Source organism: Mus musculus, chromosome 7 (genome assembly GCF_000001635.26).
Source record: "Mus musculus strain C57BL/6J chromosome 7, GRCm38.p6 C57BL/6J".
Classification (NCBI taxonomy): Eukaryota; Metazoa; Chordata; class Mammalia; order Rodentia; family Muridae; genus Mus; species Mus musculus.
In genome coordinates this window covers 92,604,741-92,626,575 of record NC_000073.6, presented here as the reverse complement: position 1 = coordinate 92,626,575, position 21,835 = coordinate 92,604,741, and the positions used below count along the sequence as shown (strand labels likewise).

General features: G+C 40.2%; 1 protein-coding gene across 4 annotated transcripts in view; it reads left to right on the top strand.

Annotated features, from left to right (window-relative positions):
* Positions 1–21,835, top strand: part of Ankrd42 (ankyrin repeat domain 42) — a 52,960-nt gene that overhangs the window by 10,567 nt on the left and 20,558 nt on the right. For 2 of the 4 annotated variants that reach the window (NM_028665.4, XM_011241919.3), the window contains exons 3-9: positions 698–805; positions 2,489–2,608; positions 6,893–7,028; positions 12,024–12,224; positions 13,708–13,833; positions 15,926–16,031; positions 21,196–21,368. In NM_028665.4, the coding sequence (NP_082941.2) occupies positions 698–805; positions 2,489–2,608; positions 6,893–7,028; positions 12,024–12,224; positions 13,708–13,833; positions 15,926–16,031; positions 21,196–21,368 (970 nt within the window). Of the gene's footprint in view, positions 1–697; positions 806–2,488; positions 2,609–6,892; positions 7,029–7,133; positions 7,575–12,023; positions 12,225–13,707; positions 13,834–15,925; positions 16,032–18,378; positions 18,998–21,195; positions 21,369–21,835 lie in introns of those variants that run through there. The other 2 variants (XM_006508232.4, XM_017312337.2) reach the window with 2 other exon arrangements.

Sequence of the window (21,835 nt, the reverse complement as noted above, 5' to 3'; positions counted from 1 at the left end):
AAAAAAAAAAAAAAAAAAAAGAAAAGAAAAGAAAAGGATTTGTTATATTTTTAATTAGGTACGTTAGTGTGTGTGTGTGTGTGTGTGTGTGTGTGTGTGTGTGTGTGTGTGTCCATGTGCCTGTGCCTGTGCATGCAGGTTGTGACCCAAGGCCAGAGAGGGTGTTGGAGTCCCCTGGAGCTAGAGTTAGAGGTGGTTGAGAGCTACTTGACCTTGGTGCTGGGAACTGGACTCCTGTCTCCAGGAGGAGCAGCAAGTACTCTTAACTGCTGAGCTTCTTTTCTAGCGCTTAAAGAGAAGACTAAAGTCAGGTAATAGGAATTGTGAGCTGGCAGCTCTTGAGGGAACTTGGCTTACAGGTTGGTTTTGTTTGGCATGAACACTATTAGCTAAGTGGTATCTTTATTGGACTGGCATTTATTTCACTCATAGCAAGGAATGCCAGTAATTTAGTATCAAGTGTACCTGGCAGACAAAGAATGTGGCTTCCAGTTTGCTATTGTTCTCATTACTTTTTCTTACTGACCCAACAGGGAAGCCAAATGTTGCTTGCTATGCCTCTGTGTTTGTGCACTTGATTTTCTCCCACTGGGCTTACAGTGGTCTGTTGTTTCTCATGCTACAGTGGAAATCTCATAACAGGATAAATCTAAAAGCTATAAAAATACTAAAAGCATCTGGTTTATTATTCTTTTAGTGCCTTCACTGGCTACTCTGGAGTGGTGCTGATGCCACACAGACAACTACAAGGGGATGGACAGCGGCTCACATAGCTGCAATCCGGGGTCAGGATGCCTGCTTACAGGTAAGGATTTCGGTTCTTGTTCAGTTACTTCACCATACCTCTGTTGGGGTATTGCCATTATTCTATGTCATCCAACTCTTGATCCATTTCTATGCTGTAAAGAAGGATTGGCTGATACCAGCTATCCACATAAATGATGTGGATAATTAATCTCTGAAGTAATCGGGTTGTTTTGAGTGATGTCATAGTCATGTCTGGAGCATCTTCTTTGTAGCTTGTTACTGTGGTGCAAATATTTGTGTTGTGTCAATGTAAGTGTTCAAATCTTAGCTCTCAAGGTGATGAGCGTTAACTCGAGAAGGTAGGCAATGAGCACAAAGAGAAAATACAGTAGTGACTGTAGGGGGAACTGAGTCAAGTGAAGCTGCACTGATACACATTGCCATTGTCCTGTTGCCATCGTTGTCCCCAATAAGCATTAGCTCAAGTTGCTCCCAGTGCCTTGATTTTCATTTTCTGCTCCACAGTCATATCTTTCCTCTTAGAATTTTTATATTGCTTATTTTGGTACTGTGCTATGTGCTTGCTTCTTATCAATGTCTTGTTTATCTATCCCTACAAATGTCCTGATTCCCTAGGTTGGTAAGATGATGGTTATTATTATTCTCAGTTTTCATTAGTTATTATTATTATTACCACTTTATGACTCTTAAAACACAGTAATTACTCAGTATATTATTTATGACTGTTATTGGCTGGTTAGATCAATCACAGTCATGAAGATTATTTTTTTTAAAACCCTAGGTAGGAGTAATCCTTTGCTAAGGTACTGGTTAATAAAGGCTAGTTAAAAAAGGAAATTCTGAATGAGGAAAAAGAGCTGACTAGGAAGGAGCCGGGGAGTAGCTGCACGATACAGCGCAGGGCTAGCACGGAAAGGTTCTTGTTCCCATCCTTGACACCAAATGAAAAAAAAAATCCCTAAAAGATCATTTGTTAAAATAGATTTTAATTTTTAGAGCTGTTGTAGGTTCAGCAAAACTGGGCAGAAGATACATAGATTCGAATTGCCAGATTAATTTCCCAGCCAGTGAATCTCTGGAGGGGGCTGCACATTCACCTGACATCAGAGTTCCCCCTGGGGTTCACTCTTGGTATTGTATGTACCATGCATTTGAACAAATTAAAACGATACCATCCTTGGCTTATTTGTTTATGTTAGTGATTTTCTCTTGCTGCATAGCCCAGGCTGGGCTTCAACTTGTGATCCTCCTGCTTTAGCATTCAGAGTTCTGGGATTATAGGCACCAATGTACCTAATGATCACTAATTTCTTTCAGTGCTCACTATTTTATTGTCTGGATGTTTGTTATCATTGCCTACTTATGCTCTGTTTGTTTCCAATCCTGACAAATGGATAAAGCTGATAAATAGTCATCTTATATTCTCATTGGACATGGTTTCAATTTTATTAGGTATTTTCCTAAATACTAAGAAGTGTATGGTTGCTGGATTATGGTAATGCATCCTATAGTTTATGACCTTAGTTACTCATTTGGATGAAAACATCTTAGACCATTGACTTGGAACTCAGCTAGCCAATTAAGGTCCCACAGGCAGTGTTATAGAAGACTTGAAAACTCTATAGGAATTACCTAAGGAATATATCATAGTTTGCCTGTGTTTTCATTCATAGTTTACCATCTATATTCATACACACTTTTTCCATTTCTCTATTTCTAGGCTCTTATAATCAATGGAGCCAACCTAGCAACTCAAGATGATCGTGGATGCACCCCACTACACCTTGCTGCTACTCATGGACACTCTTTTTCTTTACAAATAATGCTGCGAAGTGGAGTGGTGAGGGACCCTTCTTAATTAGTCGTGATGTGTGACCATGCCGATGGACTAGCGTTTGGTACTTTGCTTATCTCTTCCTGACCTTCAGAGTCCTTCCTGTGACTTTGGGGAAGTCATTTTTCCCTATGACTTTCCCACCTTTAAACATGGATGCAGCAATGGAGAAAAATCTCCCCTTGCCTTTCCCCACAATGAACAGTATAGAACAGGATAGAAAATAATAATTTCAGAGGGTCTGTGTTTGGCTTCCCAGAGCATAACTGGGAAGACTCTAAAGCTTTTAAACAAATATTCACCAGGTAAGTATGTCTTTATGAATTTGTGAGTATCTGCAGGATGCTTTAAAAAACTTTATTTCAGACACCAGTTTAGGAAGCTATTTATAACTCCAGAATTTAACTTGTTTATTTTAATGTTTGTTTATTTTTAAATTTATTAATCATCTTATTTGTTTATATTTCAAATGTTATCTCCTTCCCAGTCTCCCCTCCATTAAACCACCACCCCATTCCCCTTTTCTTTGTCTCTAAGAGGGTGCTCCCCCCCCCCCCCTCACTCCTGCCTCACCTCAATGGCATCCCCCTTCTCTGGGGCATCAAACCTCCATAGGACCAAGCACCTCCCTTCCCACTGACGATATGTAGCGGGGGCCATGGACTGACCCATGTATATTCTCTTTGGTTGGTGGTTCAGTCTCTGGCACCTCTGGGGGGCGGTCCGGTTAGTTGATACTGTTGTTCTTCCTAAGGGGTCATAATCCCCTTCATCTCCTTCAGTCCTTCCCCTAACTCTTCCATTGGGGTCCCTGGACTCAGTCCAATGATTGGCTGCAAGTGTGTCTGTCTTAGTCATGTTCTGGCAGAGCCTCTCAGAGGACATCCATACCAGGCTCCTGTATGCAAGGAAATCTTGGCATCAGCAATAGTGTTGGGCTTTGGTGCCTGTGGATGGAATGGATCACATGGTGGGGCAGTCTCTGGGTGGCCTTTCCTTCAGCCTCTGCTCCATTTTTGTCCCTGCATTTCCTTTAGGCAGGGATAATTCTGGGTTAAAAATTTTGAGATGTGTGGGTGGCCCCATCCCTCCCCTAGGTCCATGTCTATCTACTGGAGGTTGTCTCTTCAGGTTATATTTCCCTGCTGTTGGTATTTTGACTTATGTCATCCTCATTATGTCATGGGAGCCTCTCACATCCCTGGCATCTGGGACTTTCTAATGGTTCTCTAAGTTCCCCACCCCCACTGCTACTTATTTCTATTCTTTCTCCCAGCCCTCCAGACTTTCATTCTCCTGGCCCACTGAACTTCTCTTCTGTCTCTTTCCCTACCTGGTCCTGCCCCAACTTCTTTCCTCCTCCTCTTCTCTCCCACCTAGGTCCCTACCTCACTCTGCCTCCCATGATTATTTTGTTCCCCCTTCTAAGTGGGTTTCATTTTGGCCTTCTTTCTTGTTAAGCTTCTGTGAGTTGTATTGTGGGTATTCTGAGATTTTGGGCTAATATCCACTTATCAGTGAGTGCATACCATGTGTTTTCTTTTGTGATTGGGTTACCTCACTCAGGATGATATTTTCTAGTTCCATCCATTTGCCTGCAAAGTTCGTGAAGTCATTTTTAGTCATCTTTTTTTTTTAAGATTTATGTATTTATTTATTTATTTTTATGTATGTGAGTACAGTGTAGCTTACAGATGGTTGTGAGCCTTCATGTGGTTGTTGGGAATTGAATTATTTTAGGACCTTTGCTCACCCTGCTTCAACTCCGCTTGCTTAGTTCCTGCTTGCTCCAGCCCAAAGATTTATTTATTATTATTCCTAAATACACTGTAGCTGTCTTCAGATGCACAGAAGAGGGTGTCAGATCTCATTATGGGTGGATTTGAACTCAGGACCTTCAGAAGAGCAGTCAGTGCTCTTACCCGCTGAGCCATCTTGCCAGCCCGTGAAATAGTTTTTAATAGCTGAGTAGTATTTGACTGTGTAAATATACCACATTTTCTGTATCCATTCTTCCATTGAGGGACATCTGGGTTGTTTCCAGCTTCTGGAATGTTCTAGGCTGCTATAAAGATAGTGGAGCATGTGTCCGTGTTATATGTTGGAGCATCTTTTGGGTATATGCCCAGTAGTGGTATAGCTGGGTCTTCAGGTAGAACTATTTCCAATTTTCTGAGGAACCGCCAGTAATATTTCCAAAGTGGTTGTACCAGCTTGCAATCCAACCAGCAATGGAGGAGTGTTCCTCTTTCTCCACATTCTCGCCAGCATCTGCTGTCACCTGAGTTTTTGATCTTAGCAACTCTGATTGGTGTAAGGTGGAATCTTAGGGTTGTTTTGATTTGTGTTTCCCTGATGACTAAGGATGAACATTTCTTTTTTTTTTTTTTTTTTTTTTTTTTTTTTTTTTTTTAGGATGAACATTTCTTTAGGTGCTTGTCAGCCATTCGAGATTCTTCAGTTGAGAATTCTTTGTTTAGCTCCATACCCCATTTTAAAATTGGGTTATTTGGTTTTCTGGAGTATTCCTGAGTTCTTTGTATATTTTGGATATTAGCCCTCTATCGGATGTAGGGTTGGGAAAGATCTTTTCCCAATCTATAGGTTGCTGTTTTGTCCTATTGACAGTGTCCTTTGCCTTACAGGAGCCTTTCAGTTTTATGAGGTCTGATTAGTCAATTGTTGATCTTAGAGTCTGAGTCATTGGTGTTCTGTTCAGGAAGTTTTCCCCCGTGCCAATGTGTTCAAGGCTCTTTCCCACTTTCTCTTCTATTAGATTCAGTGTATGTGGTTTTATGTGGAGGTCCTTGATCTACTTGGACTTGAGCTTTGTACAAGGAGATAAAAATGGACCAATTCACATTCTTCTACATGCAGATCTCTAGTTAAACCAACACCATTTGTTGAAAATACTGTCTTTTTTTCCACTGTATGGTTTTGGCTTTGTCAAAGATCAAGTGACCATAGGTGTGTGGGTTCATTTCTGGGTCTTCAATTCTATTCCATTGATCTACCTGTCTGTTGCTGTACTAGTAACATGCAGTTTTTTGTTTTTTTTTTTTTTTTTTTTTTTGTTTTTTTTTAAATCACAATTGCTCTGTAGTACAGCTTGAGGTCAGGCATGGTGATTCCCCCAGAAGTTCTTTTATTGTTGAAACATTGTTTTTGCCATCCTGGGTTTTTTGTTATTCCAGATGATGTTGAGAATTGCTCTTTTTATCTCTATGAAGAATTGAGTTGGAATTTTGAAGGGGTGCATTGAATCTGTAGATTGCTTTCGACAAGATAGTCATTTTGACTATATTAATCCTGCCAATCCATGAGCATGGGAGATCTTTCCATCTTCTAAGATCTTCTTTGATTTCTTTCTTCAGAGACTTGAAGTTCTTTTCATACAGATCTTTCAATTGCTTGGTTAGAGTCACCAAGATAGTTTATATTATTTGTGACTATTGTGAAGGGTGTTGTTTCCCTAATTTCTTTCTCAGCCCATTTATCCTTTCAGCAGAGGAAGGCTACAATTTGTTTGAGTTAATATACTATTTTATCATCTTCAAATAGTGATATCTTCACTTCTTCCTTTCCAATTTGTATCCCTTTGATCTCCTTTTGTTGTCTAATAGCTCTGGCTAGAACTTCTAGTACTATATTGAATAAATAGAGAGTAGGCAGCCTTGTCTAGTCCCTGATTTTTGTGGGATTGAGTCAAGTTTCTCTCCATTTAATTTGATGTTGGTTGTTGGTTTGCTGTAAATTGCTTTTATTAAGTTTAGCTATGTGCCTTGAATTCCTGATCTTTTCAAGACTTTTAACATGAAGGGCTGTTGTATTTTGTCAAAGGATTTTTCAGCATCTAATGAGATGATCATGTGATTTTTAATTTAAGTTTTGGTTTGGTTTTTTGAGACGGTATTTCTCTGGATAGCCCTGGCTGTCCTGGAACTCTTTGTAGACCAGGCTGACTTTGAACTCAACATAGGTCCACCTCCCTGCCCCTGCCTCCCGAGTGCTGGGATTAAAGGCGTGCACCAACAGGCCCTGAAGTAATTTTCTTTTTAAAAGACTGTTTTATAACAATTCACTGAAAACTTCATTGTTAATGTGTTCAGATCAATGGGTGTGGCAAATTTTTTAGTATATTAAATCTTTGCTGTATAATTTTAAGATTGCTATACATTTAAGCTTCTAAAGCTTCTAATTTTCAATTGCAGAATTATCTAGATTTACCATTTTCCTTACCAATGGCAGGAAACTGAGTCCATTTTGAAACCGAGCGAATTTTACTTGTAGGATCCCAGCGTGACTGACAAGAGAGAGTGGAAACCTGTGCATTATGCATCTTTTCATGGGCGGCTTGGTTGCTTGCAACTTCTTGTCAAATGGGGATGTGGCATCGAAGACGTGGACTACAATGGAAACCTCCCGGGTATTGAACTAAAGCAAATATTGTAGTTTTCATTGATAAAATATTTAAATGCTTGAGCATATTTAAGAAACATAACTCTCCCACCATTCTGTAATTTCTTCACAGAGCTAAAATAGCAGATAAGCTGATGTGACCTGCTTACTATCACGCCCGTGTTATATACCCTTCATGAATTTTTTCGTGAGCCATCTCAGCAGTTGAGAAACTGGTTTCTCCTTTTCTTTTGCTTCTGCCTCTTCCTCCTTCCTCAGTATTCTGGTGAGATTCAGCTAAGGGCTTATATATACAGGTAAATTAGGTACCTGGGTACTGGCCAGCATCCCCAGTTTTTAATTCCTACCTCTCTGACACACAGGCAACTATTTCACTGTTTAGGTATCTAGAGGTCATGTGTGTATGAGCTGGTTTGTTATTGCAGTTTCAGTTTAATTTGAAATAAACTGGCTAGTTGCCACGTAGTTTGTAAGTAATGTACCTTGTATATAAAGTATTGAAATGCAAAAGACAGATCAATCATAGTAAGATTGGATTCTTGAAGGCTGGAGAGATGGCTTTTTTTTTTTTTTTTTTGGCTCTTCCAGAGGATCTTAGTTTAATTCCCAGGACTTATATTAGTTGGTTTACAACTGCCTGTAACTCTAACTCCAGGGGATCGGATACTCTTCTGGACTCTGTGAAGTCACTTGTACTTAATTGTATACACACACATGCACACCACATCACAAGACTTAAAACAAAAGAACCTTGAATTACGCACTTCTATGAGGGGAAAATTTAGGCAAATAATGTGGACGAGTCTGATCCAGTTCCTTTGCTGTTTAGAATCTCTCTGGATCCCTGTAGATTCTTGGTATTCTGGATACTGTAGTCTCCCTCTGCCTCTTGTCTGTCTTCTGTACCTTTGCACTAACTACTATATGGGACAGCTGGCCTTCTTTCTGAAGTATATGTTTAGCATTCTTTTTGTGCAGATTTGTTGGTTGGTATGAATGCATTTTTTAAATATATGAGAGTAATTATAGTTTGCTCTAATCCTTTTTAAACTTATTCTTTTGTTAGATTCGCTCTGTGTGTGTGTGTATTCATGTGTGAGTATGTGTGTTGCTTGAGATTGAGTTTAGAGCCTAGATGTGATATCTACCACTGAGTTACATTCTATCCCCACCACATATTTAAAGTATAATGTATGTATGGAAAAGTATTCAGTTATATGCATATGCTCTGCATTTTCATACATGAATGCATCTCTGGAACCATCAAGCTTAACTAATATCTATTGCTTGAACCCAGAAACTTGTTTCACATTCCCTTTCCTGTTACCTTCTACCTTCCATAATTAATCTCTGACTTTTGGCTTATAAATCAGTCCCCCCTAGTTTTGAACTGCATGGAATAAAATAATATATTATTACTCCAAGTGACAGGCTTGTCTTTTCCAAAGTAGGTGTACCAATTTTACTTCATAGTGTATTTAAGGGTTTCCCATGCAGCCGGGTGTGGTGGTGTGTGCTTCCAGTTACAGCACTTGAAAGGTAAGGGAGGCGTAAGTGTTGGAAAACTCCATGGGCTGAATAGTGAGATCAAGGGATCTCAGTAGATCTGGGATCTACAGGAATTTCTCTCTTATGCAGAATTTAGATTTATGTGTCTATGGTACTAAATATGTAATGCAGTATAAACACAGAGGGGCTGGAGACATGACTCAGCAGTTGAGAGCACTTCTGCTCTTATAGCAGACCTTGGTTTATGTCTCAGCACCCGTGTTGTACAGCTCACAACTGCCTGAACTCCAGATGGACATATGTACACAGAGACATGCACACATACAAAGAAGGTTTTAAATCATAAAAATGCAGATTGAAATATAATTTTAAACATATGATTAAGGCAATATATATTAAGATATGGGGGTTGTGGGGATTGGGACAACAAGAAAGGGAAATGGAAGAGTGATTATCAGCAGTTTACAATAATACTATGAAGATATCATAGTGAAATCCATTATTTTAGTGCTAACTAAAAATCGTACAGAAGGTTATATGAGAATCTGGAAGAAACCACTGGAGTAGCTCCCATTTTATTAACCCAGAAACTAGTTGTTTTATGTTTAGTAATTTCGTTGAGTTATTGGGTCTCTTGCTGGTTTTACTTTGTATTTTTGCTCATGACTACTGCTAGGGCACATCGTTTTATATCTTTATGTTGAATGGCTACTTGTTAGTTTCTGTTGTGACATACCAGTTCAGACATCCTTCCTATATTCTGGTTCTTCTTCAAGAGTTGTAAGGGTTCTTCATAGAGTTTGGATGCAAGCCTTGAACTACATACATTGCACATACCTCTTCCTTTCTATAGACTGCTGTTTTACTCTGGAGACATCTTTTATTTAATACAAGTTTACTTTTAATGTAGTTCAGTTTAATAATATCTTCTCATTGTGGTTGGTACTTTTTATATTTGATTCAAAAATGCTTCCACTTTCTGTGATCATAGATACATTTCTTTATCTTTGAGAAATTCACTATTTTACATTTATGTTTATATCTTTAACCTACTCAGAATTAACTTTTTTATGTGCTATACAAGGTCACAGTGAGTGTTCTTTCAAGTATGTCTGATCATATTTTGTTGGGCTTTTTTTTGCTGTTTTCTCATTAAAAAGATCAAACTTGGTTTTTAAATATGTATACTTGTTACAATGGTATAATATAGGGAATGAAAATTCCTGAGTGACTAGAGACACTCCTAAAAACTTTTTGTGAAGCAGATTTGGGGTTTAATAAAAGTCTTTTAATAGTGATCTAAGCATGAAAGGAAAAAGAGAGATGCCTAGAGAGACACATCACATATCAAGAGTATGTGCTCTGAGAGAGAGTTGCCCTCTCAAGACACTAATTTGGTATATAGTTATTGAATACAATCCATGTGTCTATGTGTTAGAGGTAACTAAGCAGAAGGTACAAAGTCTTTGTTTTCATGTAGTAGTAAGTGGAAAGAAATAATCATCAAAATGAACGATCCAAACAGACAAAGTTATATAGCGATGCATGTTCGGGTAAATATAGCAAAGGGGAGAAGAGGATAGTAGAGGAATAAAATTTAACAGAGTATCATGGTCAGGAAATCCTTTATTGAGAAAGTGATTGTTGGTGGACATCAAAGGAACTGCCTTGTGTCTAGTCGAGAAAGAGGTGATAAGGCATGTGCTGCTGTGGTTGGCATAGCAACAAATAAGTGTGACTGGGACAGCATAACAGATGATGAAGTTGCAGATGGACCAAGAGCAAGTAAGAGGGTTTGAACACTCATGACCTGAGCAGACTTATGCCTTAGCCTGTGATTTTCAACCTGTGGGTCAAGACCCTCTTAGCACCTCTAACTCCATTACATTACAATTCATAACAGTAGCAACATTCCAGTTATGAAGTAGAAACAAAAATAATGTTTATGGTTGGGGAGGGTCACTAGAACATGAGGAGCTGTATTAAAGGGTTGCAGCTTTAGGAAGGCTGAGAACCACTGCCTTTATAGGATCATTTTGGCTGCCTGGCATGCTCAGCACCTTGGGTTTAATCTCCAGTGCCTGGGGAAAGGAAAACACAAGTGCAGGGTTTAACTACTGTTGGGTTCTGCTATTTATGGTGGTGTAGAATGGAAGAAGTGAGGAGACAGGACGGAATTCACTCATGTATATTCTGAGGGAGACCTAGGAGTTTCTGATGTAGTCATGTGGGGAAGGACAGAGGTAATCAAACCTGGACAGCATAGGAAGGAGACAGTTTCCTAGTAGTAAAGATGCGGAGGATGATGTCAGGACAATTTGAGGGAAGAGCTTTGTTTTGTTATATTAACCTAGAAATCTGTGAGATCTACAAGAATATGTTATGAACAAGCCATTAGCAGGGTTATTTTCAGGGGGAACCTTTTGGTAGGACTACAGAATGGCCCAGCATGGAATAGTATGTGCTAGCAAACTAGCCTCTGGACTTAAGGACCACCTTGCTTTCCTTTAATCACACACAGATTGCCCATTTGGACTTTTTCTTAATAATCCCACTCCACCCACAAAGTTCTGGCTTCTGGCTGCCTTTCAGTCTGGTCTCATACTTTCAAGGGTTCTTTGAAGTTTTTTGTCTGTTCATCCCATTCTTGTTTGTTTGTTTTGGTTCTTTATAGCTTAGCCCGGCAGTGGTGGCACACGCCTTTAATCCCAGCACTTGGGAGGCAGAGGCAGGCGGATTTCTGAGTTCAAGGCCAGCCTGGTCTACAGAGTGAGTTCCAGGACAGCCAGAGCTGTACAGAGAAACCCTGTCTCGAAAAACCAAAAAAAAAAAAAAAAAAATGCATTTTGCTATTTTACTTTCAAGGATTTAGTGTGCAAATTGTGAATTTGCTAATGTGTGCTTAGTATGCAGTCTTTTTCCTTTTGAGGCAGGGTCTTGCTATGTAACCAGTGATGACTTTGCAATTGTACTCTTGCCTACGCCTCTCAGATGGTGGGACTGCAGTCCTGTGCCTGCATGACTGGCTATGTAGAGTTTTAACTTAAAATTTCCTATTTATTATAAAAAATAATGAATTATAAGAAGATGACAAATGCAGAATGATGAAAATATCATTCATCTTTCTTCTTCCTTTTTCTTTTCTTTCTTAGCGTTTTTGAGACAGGGTCTCTCTATTATACAGCTCTAGAACTTACTATATAATCAGGCTAGCTTTGAACTCACAGAGATCTGCCTGCCTCTGCCTCTGGATTGCTGGGATTAAAGGTGTGCGCCACCACACCTACCTAAAGCTATTTTCAAAAACAATTTTTAGAGAGTATGTTTCCATGTAGTCACAGGCTGGCCTGGTAGCTCAGGATGGCCCAGAACTTCACATTCCTTTTGCCCCTCCCACTAGGAGTTCTTGTGTTATAGTCATGAGCTGCCACACCCAGCTTTCCAAGGTATTGTCATTTTTAGGACTAAGTCTATCCTTTTGTTTTATCTACAGTTCATTTAGCAGCCATGGAAGGCCACCTCCATTGTTTGAAATTCCTACTGAGTAGAATGAACAGTGCAACACAAGCCTTAAAAGCCTTCAATGATAATGGAGAAAATGTATTGGACCTGGCCCAGCGGTTTTTGAAACAGAATGTTGTAGAGTTTATTCAGGGGGCTCAGTATGAAGGAAGCCATCCAGATGATCATGATGGTGAGTGATTAATCCCATATTTTTAAATTGAGAATGGTAATAATAAAATGGAATCCAAAGACAAAGTACTTGTAAGGCAAATGCTACATTGAAACTTATCATATGTTACTATCCATATTCATCCAAATTCTTTATTATAAAGCATTTTAGACAAAGCATGTAGACAGTAGTATAAGCATGTAGTAGACACAGACTGTATGAGACTGTGTTGTCTAGTTTCATGTCAACTTGATACACTCTAGAGCCATTTGAGAGGAAGGAGCCTAAATTGAAAAACTGCCCCTTTTAAAATCTGGCTGTAGGCAAGCCTGTAGGGCATTTTCTTAGTTAGTGATTGATGACAGAGGGCCCAGCCCATTGTTGGTAGGGTCAGCCCTGGGCTGATGTTCTGTTCCTATGCAATCACTGATCTACTTTGTGTTAAGACAGATTCATTTGCATTTTCTAGAGTTTTGTATTTGTTCATCTTGAGAATTGATATGTCTTCTGTGTATTTTTCGTTTTTTCCTTTTTATTGCTATATTGTCTTCTATGATCAATTGAACTGAGGTGAGCATTTGCATTGCTTTCATTTTGGGAATTACCAGTAGGGTGGCTGTTATATTTACATGGTCATATGTTTCTATTCTTCTTGGTAAGTACTAGGAGTGGAACATGTGGTGGGCAAGATACTGTTTAAGGACCTACCTCTCTCCCTCCTTCTCTCTCTCTCTCTCTCTCTCTCTCTCTCTCTCTCTCTCTCTGTCTCTCTCTCTCTTTCTTTTTTCTTTTATATTTTTATATTTATTTATTTTTGGTATTTTGAAACAGGGGTTCTCTGTAGCCCTGGCTGTAGCCTCTGTAGACCAGGCTGGCCTTGAACTCAGAGATCTACTTGGCTCTGTCTCCAAATTGCTGGGATTAAAAGCATGTGCCACCACGTCCAACAAGTAGCTGCTTTTCAAATTCCTTTCCAAAGTACTCTATATCCTTGTCAACAAAGGTAGTCATCACCCTGTTCTATTGTAGTCATTTTAATGGGTGTGTGCTGTTTGCTGGAACATCTTTTCCTAGACTGGCCACTCATGCTCCTTCTTTAATGAAATATCTTTTTACTATCTGACATCTTAAAGATAAGGATTTTCTAGTTATTGAGTTTTTTTTAAAACACATGTTCTTGAAATAAACTCTGTCAGATGTATATTGCAAACATTTATAAACTCTGTCAGAAGTATATTGGAAACATTTTCTCCCATTCATACTCTTCTTGTTTTCAAAGGGTAAAAATGTTAAATTTTAGTAAGTTATAATTTGTATTTTATTGTTTCAGACAGTGTAGCACATTTGGTGATATCTTATAATCCTTTTTATTTGTCAGTGTATCAGATGAACTCACATGAGTGGCTTCATACTTAAGATAATAGTGAACTTGGCTTATGTGACAGCTTGAGGTAGGGAAAAGAACAAAGCCCTGTGTTTGCTAAAGTGCTGACTTTGTATTCAGATTTAGCCTTTCCAGGTCATGTGGCTGCCTTTAAGGGTGACTTAGAAGTGCTTAAGAAACTGATAGGAGACGGGGTAATCAATCTGAATGAACGCGATGATAATGGATCAACTCCCATGCATAAAGGTGAGCGCCTCCTGCTTCAGGTTCAGGTGGGGTTTCTTATGTGTTATCCAGCCTTGAAAGTAGCTATCAGAAAGCTAGCCTTTTGGACAGCAGTGAGTGTTATATGGAATCCACAATGTCTCATTTCTAGTTCAAGTGCCTTTTATGATGGCACACGGGTAAGGAACCTCTTAGAAAAGTATTTTTAAAATTTAATTTTAATAAACTAAAATTTTTATTTTCTTTTTTCCTTTTTAAAAAAATTTATTTTGAAAACAGGGTCTTGCTGTATATTCCTGTCTATGCAGGTAAAATAGGCTGGCCTCAAACTCACAGAGATCTGCATGCCTCTGCCTCTGTCCTAGGTGCTGGGATTAAAGGTGTGTGCCACCATGTCCTGCCCTTTTCTTTAAGGAATGTTTTTATTTCATTTTATGTATATGAGTGTTTGGGTGTGTGGGTATGCACCATGTGCATGCTCCATTACCCGTACCAGCTAGAAAAGGGCATGGGATCTCTGAGAGTGGAGCTGTAGACAGTTGTGAGCTGCCATGTGGGTGCTGGGATTTGAAAAACAAGTGCGCTTAATGGCTAAGCCATCTCTCCAGGCCAGAATCTTTTTCTTTCTTTTTTTCTTTTTTTTCCCCCAGAATCTTTTTCTTATATTCTATTTTAGAGATATTATTTATCCTCCATTCTTCCTTTGTATTGCCTGAGGCAGAATGGGAATGTCAGGCTAACCTAATTAACCAAACACCATTATTCATGATCACAAATATGATTTTTTTTTATCACATTTAAGGACAGGAAAGACAGAGTATGCTACTGTTTTTTGTCTAATGGATATTTACTTTGGGGAATTCTGTAGTATATTTTTGGCAGCTGGTTCTGGATAGGGGAGAGATGAAGAGAGTGAGTGGGAAAGAAGAAGAGAACAAGTCGCTAAGGATCAAAGTGAAGATATGTTTATAGAGACTTAGTAACAATGTATTTATGACAGTTGACAGTGCATATCTCTCACTAAATTGAATGATTAGTGAAACCCTGTCTATCTATGCCAGAGCAAGGTTGGGGTGGGCCAGTCAGTGATATGGTTCAGTGTGTGAAGTGCCTGCTGCCAGACCTGATGACATGAGTTTGGTCCTTGGAGTCTCCATGGTAGAAGTGCCTGAAAGTTGCCCTTTGACCTCCAGATTTACACTGCGCAGGTACAGGCACAGAGTAAATAGGCAGAGGTGAAATGTTTGAGAAAAGATTTCCTTTGTGTGTGACTTTTATATGCAGTTGGTAGGCACAGAGCAAGATTATTGATGTCTGAGGTCCTTGTGACTGGAGTGCTCACATTTGAGACACAAGGCTGCGTAGGAGTTGTGCAGTATGACGTAGCACGTGAGAAAGGGCTAGGAAGACTACTTCCTAGTTTCTCTGACTTGCTTGTCTGAACTTTAAACTCCAATTTTTTCTTTTTAGAGTTTTGAGGTAGATTTTAATATTTTTCATGGCCTGCAACAAATAAAGACATTTGTAAATTATATTCAGCGTATACTGTAAAGACTTCCTACATTACAAATCTGTAATTTAAAGCTGACTGTGTCTTCCCAAGTCTAGCATGCCTAGTAACAAAAGGAAAACTTAAAACCCACTTGGTGGAAAGAATCCAAATTCACTAATCCAAGTGAGAGTCATTTCTAAATCCCCACAGGTCTCCTCCCCTTAGCAGCTGGCTGCCAGGCAGAGAGCGCATTCACCCCGGCCTGCGTGAGACTTAAGGGGGTAATTAAGAAGTGTGCTGCGAAGTTGGCCATAACTTGGTTTTGTTTTTGCTCTGCAGATTTTGTGTCGGTGGAAACAGTACAGATGATGGATGCCTGTACTGTTTCCACCGACACAAAATAAACTCCAATTTTTATATCTGTATCCAAAATTATTTGGATAGGACCTGAGCACAGTTGATATTTGGTTAAATGTCTAATAAATGTACAAGTGAAAAAGAGAAAATCTTTGCACAGCTTATTTTTGTTAGTTACTACAAGGTCAAAATGTCAGAACTGTTTGCAATAACAAGTCTTTCTCTGTATGAGTTATGTGTTTCCTTGTTGTTTCTTTTTAAAAGCTGCTGGACAGGGCCACATTGATTGTTTGCAGTGGTTAATTGAAATGGGAGCCGAAAGCAATATTACCAACAAAGCAGGAGAGACCCCCAGTGATGTGGCTAAGAGGTATAAAAGCCCCTCTACTTTCTTCTCCTGACTTCTTGTTTCTGCTTTTAGAGATGTGCATTTAGTTTACCACACTTAGACATTTCTGATTATTTAATACGGGCTTGGGGGACGCAGTAAGGTGCTGATAGAATTGCCATCTTTAAGTTAATTGCTGTTGATTTTTTTATTAGGTCTCCTCTTTAAAGCAATCATTCTCAGCTGGAAGATGATATTAGATGATAGTATTAGTTCTCTTTCCTTTGGGGAAGACATTTCAAAATGAGAACAAAGTCCATAACAGTGAGCATCGACCCCATGATGCCAGGTACAGGAGTCCTCAGTGCTCTGCAGTGATCTAACTAGTGCGGCCAATGCTTGTTTCACCCAGATAGCCTTGATGCCTTGCCGAGAAACTGGTCAAAAGGAATAACAACAGTGATAAAGAGGAGTAGTACTAAGGGATTGAATCATAGTTAGGAATTCACAGGGGAGCTAAATGCAGCCTCTGTTACAGAACTCTGTGAGCTCATACAGGTCAGGCCCACCTCTGTGCTCCTTTGGTTGTTGTTTCTTCAGTGTCTTGTCTAGTTCCTGTGGTTTAGGCACTGTGGCCACAGTCAGACGGTAAAGGTGGGCAGCACAGTGCCTGCAGTCATGGAAGCCCTAGAAGCTTTACTTCAAAGGAAAGCAGATGGACAAACCAAGCTTCGTCATTATAACCATTGCCTCACCCACATCACATGGTGCACATGAGTGAGGAAAACTGCCAGCTCTTCCTGCCTCTCAATGGTATGGCTTTGGAAACAGCACAGATGAGAGTAAACGATGAAAAAGAGACTGCAGAGGGATAAGACTTAGACTGCTGTCAAGAAAACCATTTATATTTTTTGAAGCAGCAGCATTTATATTGACACTTGCTGGAGGATTTGCAGCATAACATTGTGTATTCTGATCATTCAGAACTGCTTGAATTTATACCATGAGTATGGGCTACAGTGGCAGGTGAGGCTTGACCTGCTGTTTGGTTGGGCCCAACAACTACTTAACTTATATGTAGCTCAGGCTGCCCTTCAACTTGCAGTCCTGTCTCAGCCTCCCTGGGCTGGGATTAGAGGTTTGTGCCACTCTACCTCATTGGATTGTTTTGTTGCTGTTGGTTTTAAAGGGTTCTTTATATATTCTAGATACTAGTTCTTTCTCAGAAAACATCCTTTACAAAGAATAGTTTTCTCTCAGTGGTGGGATTTTTTTCATACTCTTAAAATATCTTTGGAGATGAGTCAGTTTTGTAAAGTTTTCATTTTCTGAAGTATGCATTTGATGGTAAATCTTGAAAATCTTTGTGACTTTGTATTCTATGTTTTCTTCAAGAAGTTGTATAATTGTAGCCTGCAAGGGCTACGGTTCATTGTGCATTCTTTTTAAAGTATATTGTACTAGGTATGCATGTGAGTTCATTCTTTTGCATATGGATATCAATTTAGAACTATTTGTTTGTCACTGCCTTTGTGATTTGTCAAAACTCTACTTGCTGGTTTGAAACAGGGTCTCTCTCCAAAGTCCAGGCTGGCTTTAAATTACCAAATAGTCCAAACTGACCTCAAAGCTGTAATCCTCCCACTGCCTCAGCTTCCCAAGTGCTGAGATCGTAGGCATATGCCACCATCTAGCTAATACTTAAATATAGTAAAATACAAAAATGGAAATAAGAACTACATCTCCAAGTAGAATAAAAAAGGGTAGCTAAGATAACTTACAGGGTAAATTAGGATATTAAAAATTAATTCAGGCCCTGGCATTCCCCTGTACTGGGGCATATGATCTTCACAAGTATAGGGGGCTTTGGGGATAGCATTTGAAATGTAAATGAAGAAAATATCTAATAAAAAATAAAAAGAATATGATAGTTTCCAAAAAAAGTATTAATAAAATTCAAGAAATAAATTTCAAAAGAAATTAATTCAGGTAAAATATTAATAAAATGAGGAATGGGAGTAGGGGAAACAGCAGGAAGATTGGCAAGAGAGGAAAGGGCTGTAGAACTAAGGTATGAGAAATAATAGGAAAAAGAAAGTTAGGAGGAAAAAAAGCAATTCAAAACAAGAGGGGCATAATAGTGTGTGCCAGCATTCTAAAGGCAGGGGTGGGCAGATCTCTGTAGAGTTCCAGGCCAGCTAGGGCTACACAGCAAGATAAGTCTCAAAACAGAAAGACAAATGGAAACCAACCCAAACAGCCATCATTAGTTCTCCCCCACCCCAAGCAGATGGGGGATTTGATGTCTTTCCCTCCACCCTGCTTCTTTTGACATGTCCTGGAGTTGGGGAAGTAGGCAGCAAGTTGTTTTTCTCTCTATTTCAAACAGGCTGTACCTGAAAGAACTGTGGAGGCTGGGCCCTTGTGAGCCTTACTGAGCCAGGCAAGAGCTAGGACAGTGACCACCATGCCTGTCATCTCTGTGTGTGAACTTGGCGCTGCAGCAAGCCCAGGTGTGGTGCTCCCATGTACCTGCGCAGGTCCCCTCCTACATGGGAACACCAAAGCTTTGGCGTATCTCCATCTTTGTCTCTGGGGATCCTGAGTGGAGAGGTGGTCAAACCCACAGTCTGTACCAAGGGCATGGCGCATGAGCACTGCGGAATCCTCTGTGCTCTAGCAACGCTGGCCTCTGTTCCAGCCCTGCTTATAGCCACCCATGGCTAGTTTTCACTTACCTTCTCAGAGGTCAGGCTACCATTGCCAAACAGAAGTTTCTCTGCTTCCCTCTGCGTGCATCTCCCAGCCTTGGAGATCTGTATCAGTAAATCTGTGTTCAAATCACAGCCAGTTTCTTAGGCCCACATTGACTCTTGCAGCAAGCACTTGCAGAGCTAGTGAAAAAGAGAGGCCACTAGCACTTGAAGGTATGAAGGTATAGGGCCCCTAGTTCTTCAAGCCTGAGGTTCCATGGTGGCATCTCTCTTTCTCTCTCTTTTAAAAAAAAAGGATATATATATATATATATATATATATATATATATATATATAAAATTATTCCATTCGTTTATATTTCAAATAGTACCCTCTTTCATGGTTATCCCTCCACAACTCCCCCACCCCACATCCACCCTCTCCCCTCTCCCCTTTACCTCTTTACCCACACTAACTCCCACCCCAGTGCTCCAGCATCCTCCTAGCCTGGAGTACCAAACCTTTACAGGACCAAGGGCCTCCCTTCCCATTGATGTCAGACAAGGCCATTCTTTGCTACATATGTATGTGGAGCCATGGATCCCTCCCTGTACACCCCTTTGTTGTTGGTCTAGGTCCTGGGAGCATGGGGTGGTCTGGCCAGCCAACATTGTTCTTCCTATGGGGTTGCAATTCCCCTTATCTCCTCCAGTCCTTCTGCCAGCTCCCCGCACTGGGGCCCTGAGCTCAGTCTGATGGTAGCTCCAAGCATCAGCATCTGCATTGGTGAGGTGCTGGCAGAACCTCCCAGGGAACAGGATGGCATCTCTCTTAAGATGGTTGCTCAGCATAGCACACTGAGCAAACTAGCAAGTGCTGGGCCTTTTCCTGTGCCTGTCTACTTACAGATCCAGATCTGCTGTCTTAAACCAAGTTTGCACAGTGCTAGATTGTGCACCTGTGGCTCTTTCCCAGGTTCTCTCCTCTCCTTTTCTAAAAGCGGAATTTTCTTTCTTGTCTCATGCTGTGCTGCCTAGAGGTCACTACAGAGGTACTAGTAGTGCAGTACTGGTAGTACTGCAGTTCTTTGCTTCTTTCGTAATTTAAGGTACAGTATGTCTGGATTTGACCTGGTCACTATCTGTTGCACATGCCTGTACTTACACACCCAAAGTTCTTTTTTCAATCTTGTGAAAATATAGGAATATTCTGGCTGTCTCCAGTCTACCACAGCCCCTGCTGTCTTTCTTTGTCAGTCTGACAACTCTGTATAACTTTATTACTAAATCTTGTGTTTGTTCTTGTGGTGCTGGGAATCAAACCTGGGTACTTGTACATACTAGGCAAGTACTGTACAACCAAGCTGCAAACCCAGCTCTATTGACAGCTCTTTAATAATTTACTTGCTGTAACTGATAAAAAAATAAGAATGTATGTATGTATAAATGTGTATTCTAAGAAAATATGAATGTATTTGTTTGTTTGGTTTTGCATTTTTGTAACCAAATCACCTAATCAACAACTTGAGAGGAGAAAAGCTTATTCGGGCTCATGGTTTCCGAGTATTTCAGCTCAGCACAGTGAGGGAGGCCTGGCAGCCAAGGCTTGGTGGTGAGAGTATGTGGTGGTGGTTGTTCACATACAGGAAGCCTAGAAGCAGACAGCTCTGGCTCTCTAGGGGTGGGCATACACTTCAAAGCCTTATCCCTAGCAGCCTATTTCTGTCAGCCAGGCTTCATCTCCTAAAGGCCTCCCTCATAGTGCCACCAGCCGGAGACCTTACTGGGTATTCAAAACATGAGTTATGGAACATTGCACATTCAAACCATAACAGTGTGAAAAATAGAATTTAATATTTGTCAAGTCTCTGTGTCCTAGAAGAAAGGATTATATATTTCAGTTAAGAACATTATGGGAAAATAACTCTTGTTTCACTTATTTACAACAGAAAATTTTCTATGATTAAGATTAGAGGTTTAGTGAAATGTGAAAAAGAGCAAAGAGAATAGAAAATGAAGGAAATGTCATTATTCCTTTAAATTGCAAATGTGCTAAGTGCTTTGGGTTGAAGGACGAAGAGTAAGTTAGAAAATGACTATGGGAAAAACTAAAACTAGAACCAGAATTAATTCTGTCACCTGGCTTGGGCTAGCAAAAGAAAAGAAAACAGGGAATCACGTGGCTCTTCTGGGCTCAGTAGTCCATAGAATAATTCTGTTTGGAGGCACGCTAAATAGTCTTTCCGTATGGGGTCTCCTCCCCCAGTGGACTTTTAGCACCAACACTTATGGGACCAGTTCTCAGTAGGAGTACTTTATAGTATTCAATAACCAGGGTTCCCACATAGCTGGGTACAGGTCAGATCTCAGTGACCTTCAGGTACAGGCTTGTCCCTTGCTTGGTGGTGGGTTGATAGAAGTGCATGTGTGGTGAAATTGTCTAAGTTAGTGTAGCCTGCAGTTTAAATATATGGATGCTTTGGATCTGATTAATTACTGGTTCTTTTTTACAGATTTGCCCATTTGGCTGCAGTGAAACTCTTGGAGGGGCTACAGAAATATGAAATAGATGACATTGAGAGTGATAAAGATCATATAAATTTTTTTACAAGGCATGGTGTTGAAGGAAGCACCGATGCCAAGGATGACTTATGTCTGAGTGAATCAGACAAAGCAAATGCCAGAAGTGAGTATACTGCGTCTGTCATGAATCAGCCACGGGGCTGGGGAGATGGCTCAGTCAGTAAAATCACTGGCTGCAATCCCTAGAACTCTGTAACACGGGCAAGGTGGCTTGCTTCTGTAATCCCAGTGCTCCTGACATGTGATGGGAGGCAAAGACAGGGGAATGACTCAAAGCTCGAAGGCCAGGTCATGTGAAGTAACGTGGAGTATGCTTCCACGAACAACCAAGAGAGCCTGTCTCCATCATGGCAGAAAGCAAGAACCTACACCCGAGGTTGTCCTTTGAGCCCCAAACATGTGTTGTAACACATGCTTGCCTGAGTGCACATAAAAAGAACATATGTACATATGGATGTGTGCACAAAGACAATATATATCATACACACATTGTAAACAAACAAACAAACAAACAAAGGCAGACAATCAGTAGGGCTGGTGAGCTGACTCTGTGGGTGGTTAAGAGCTCTC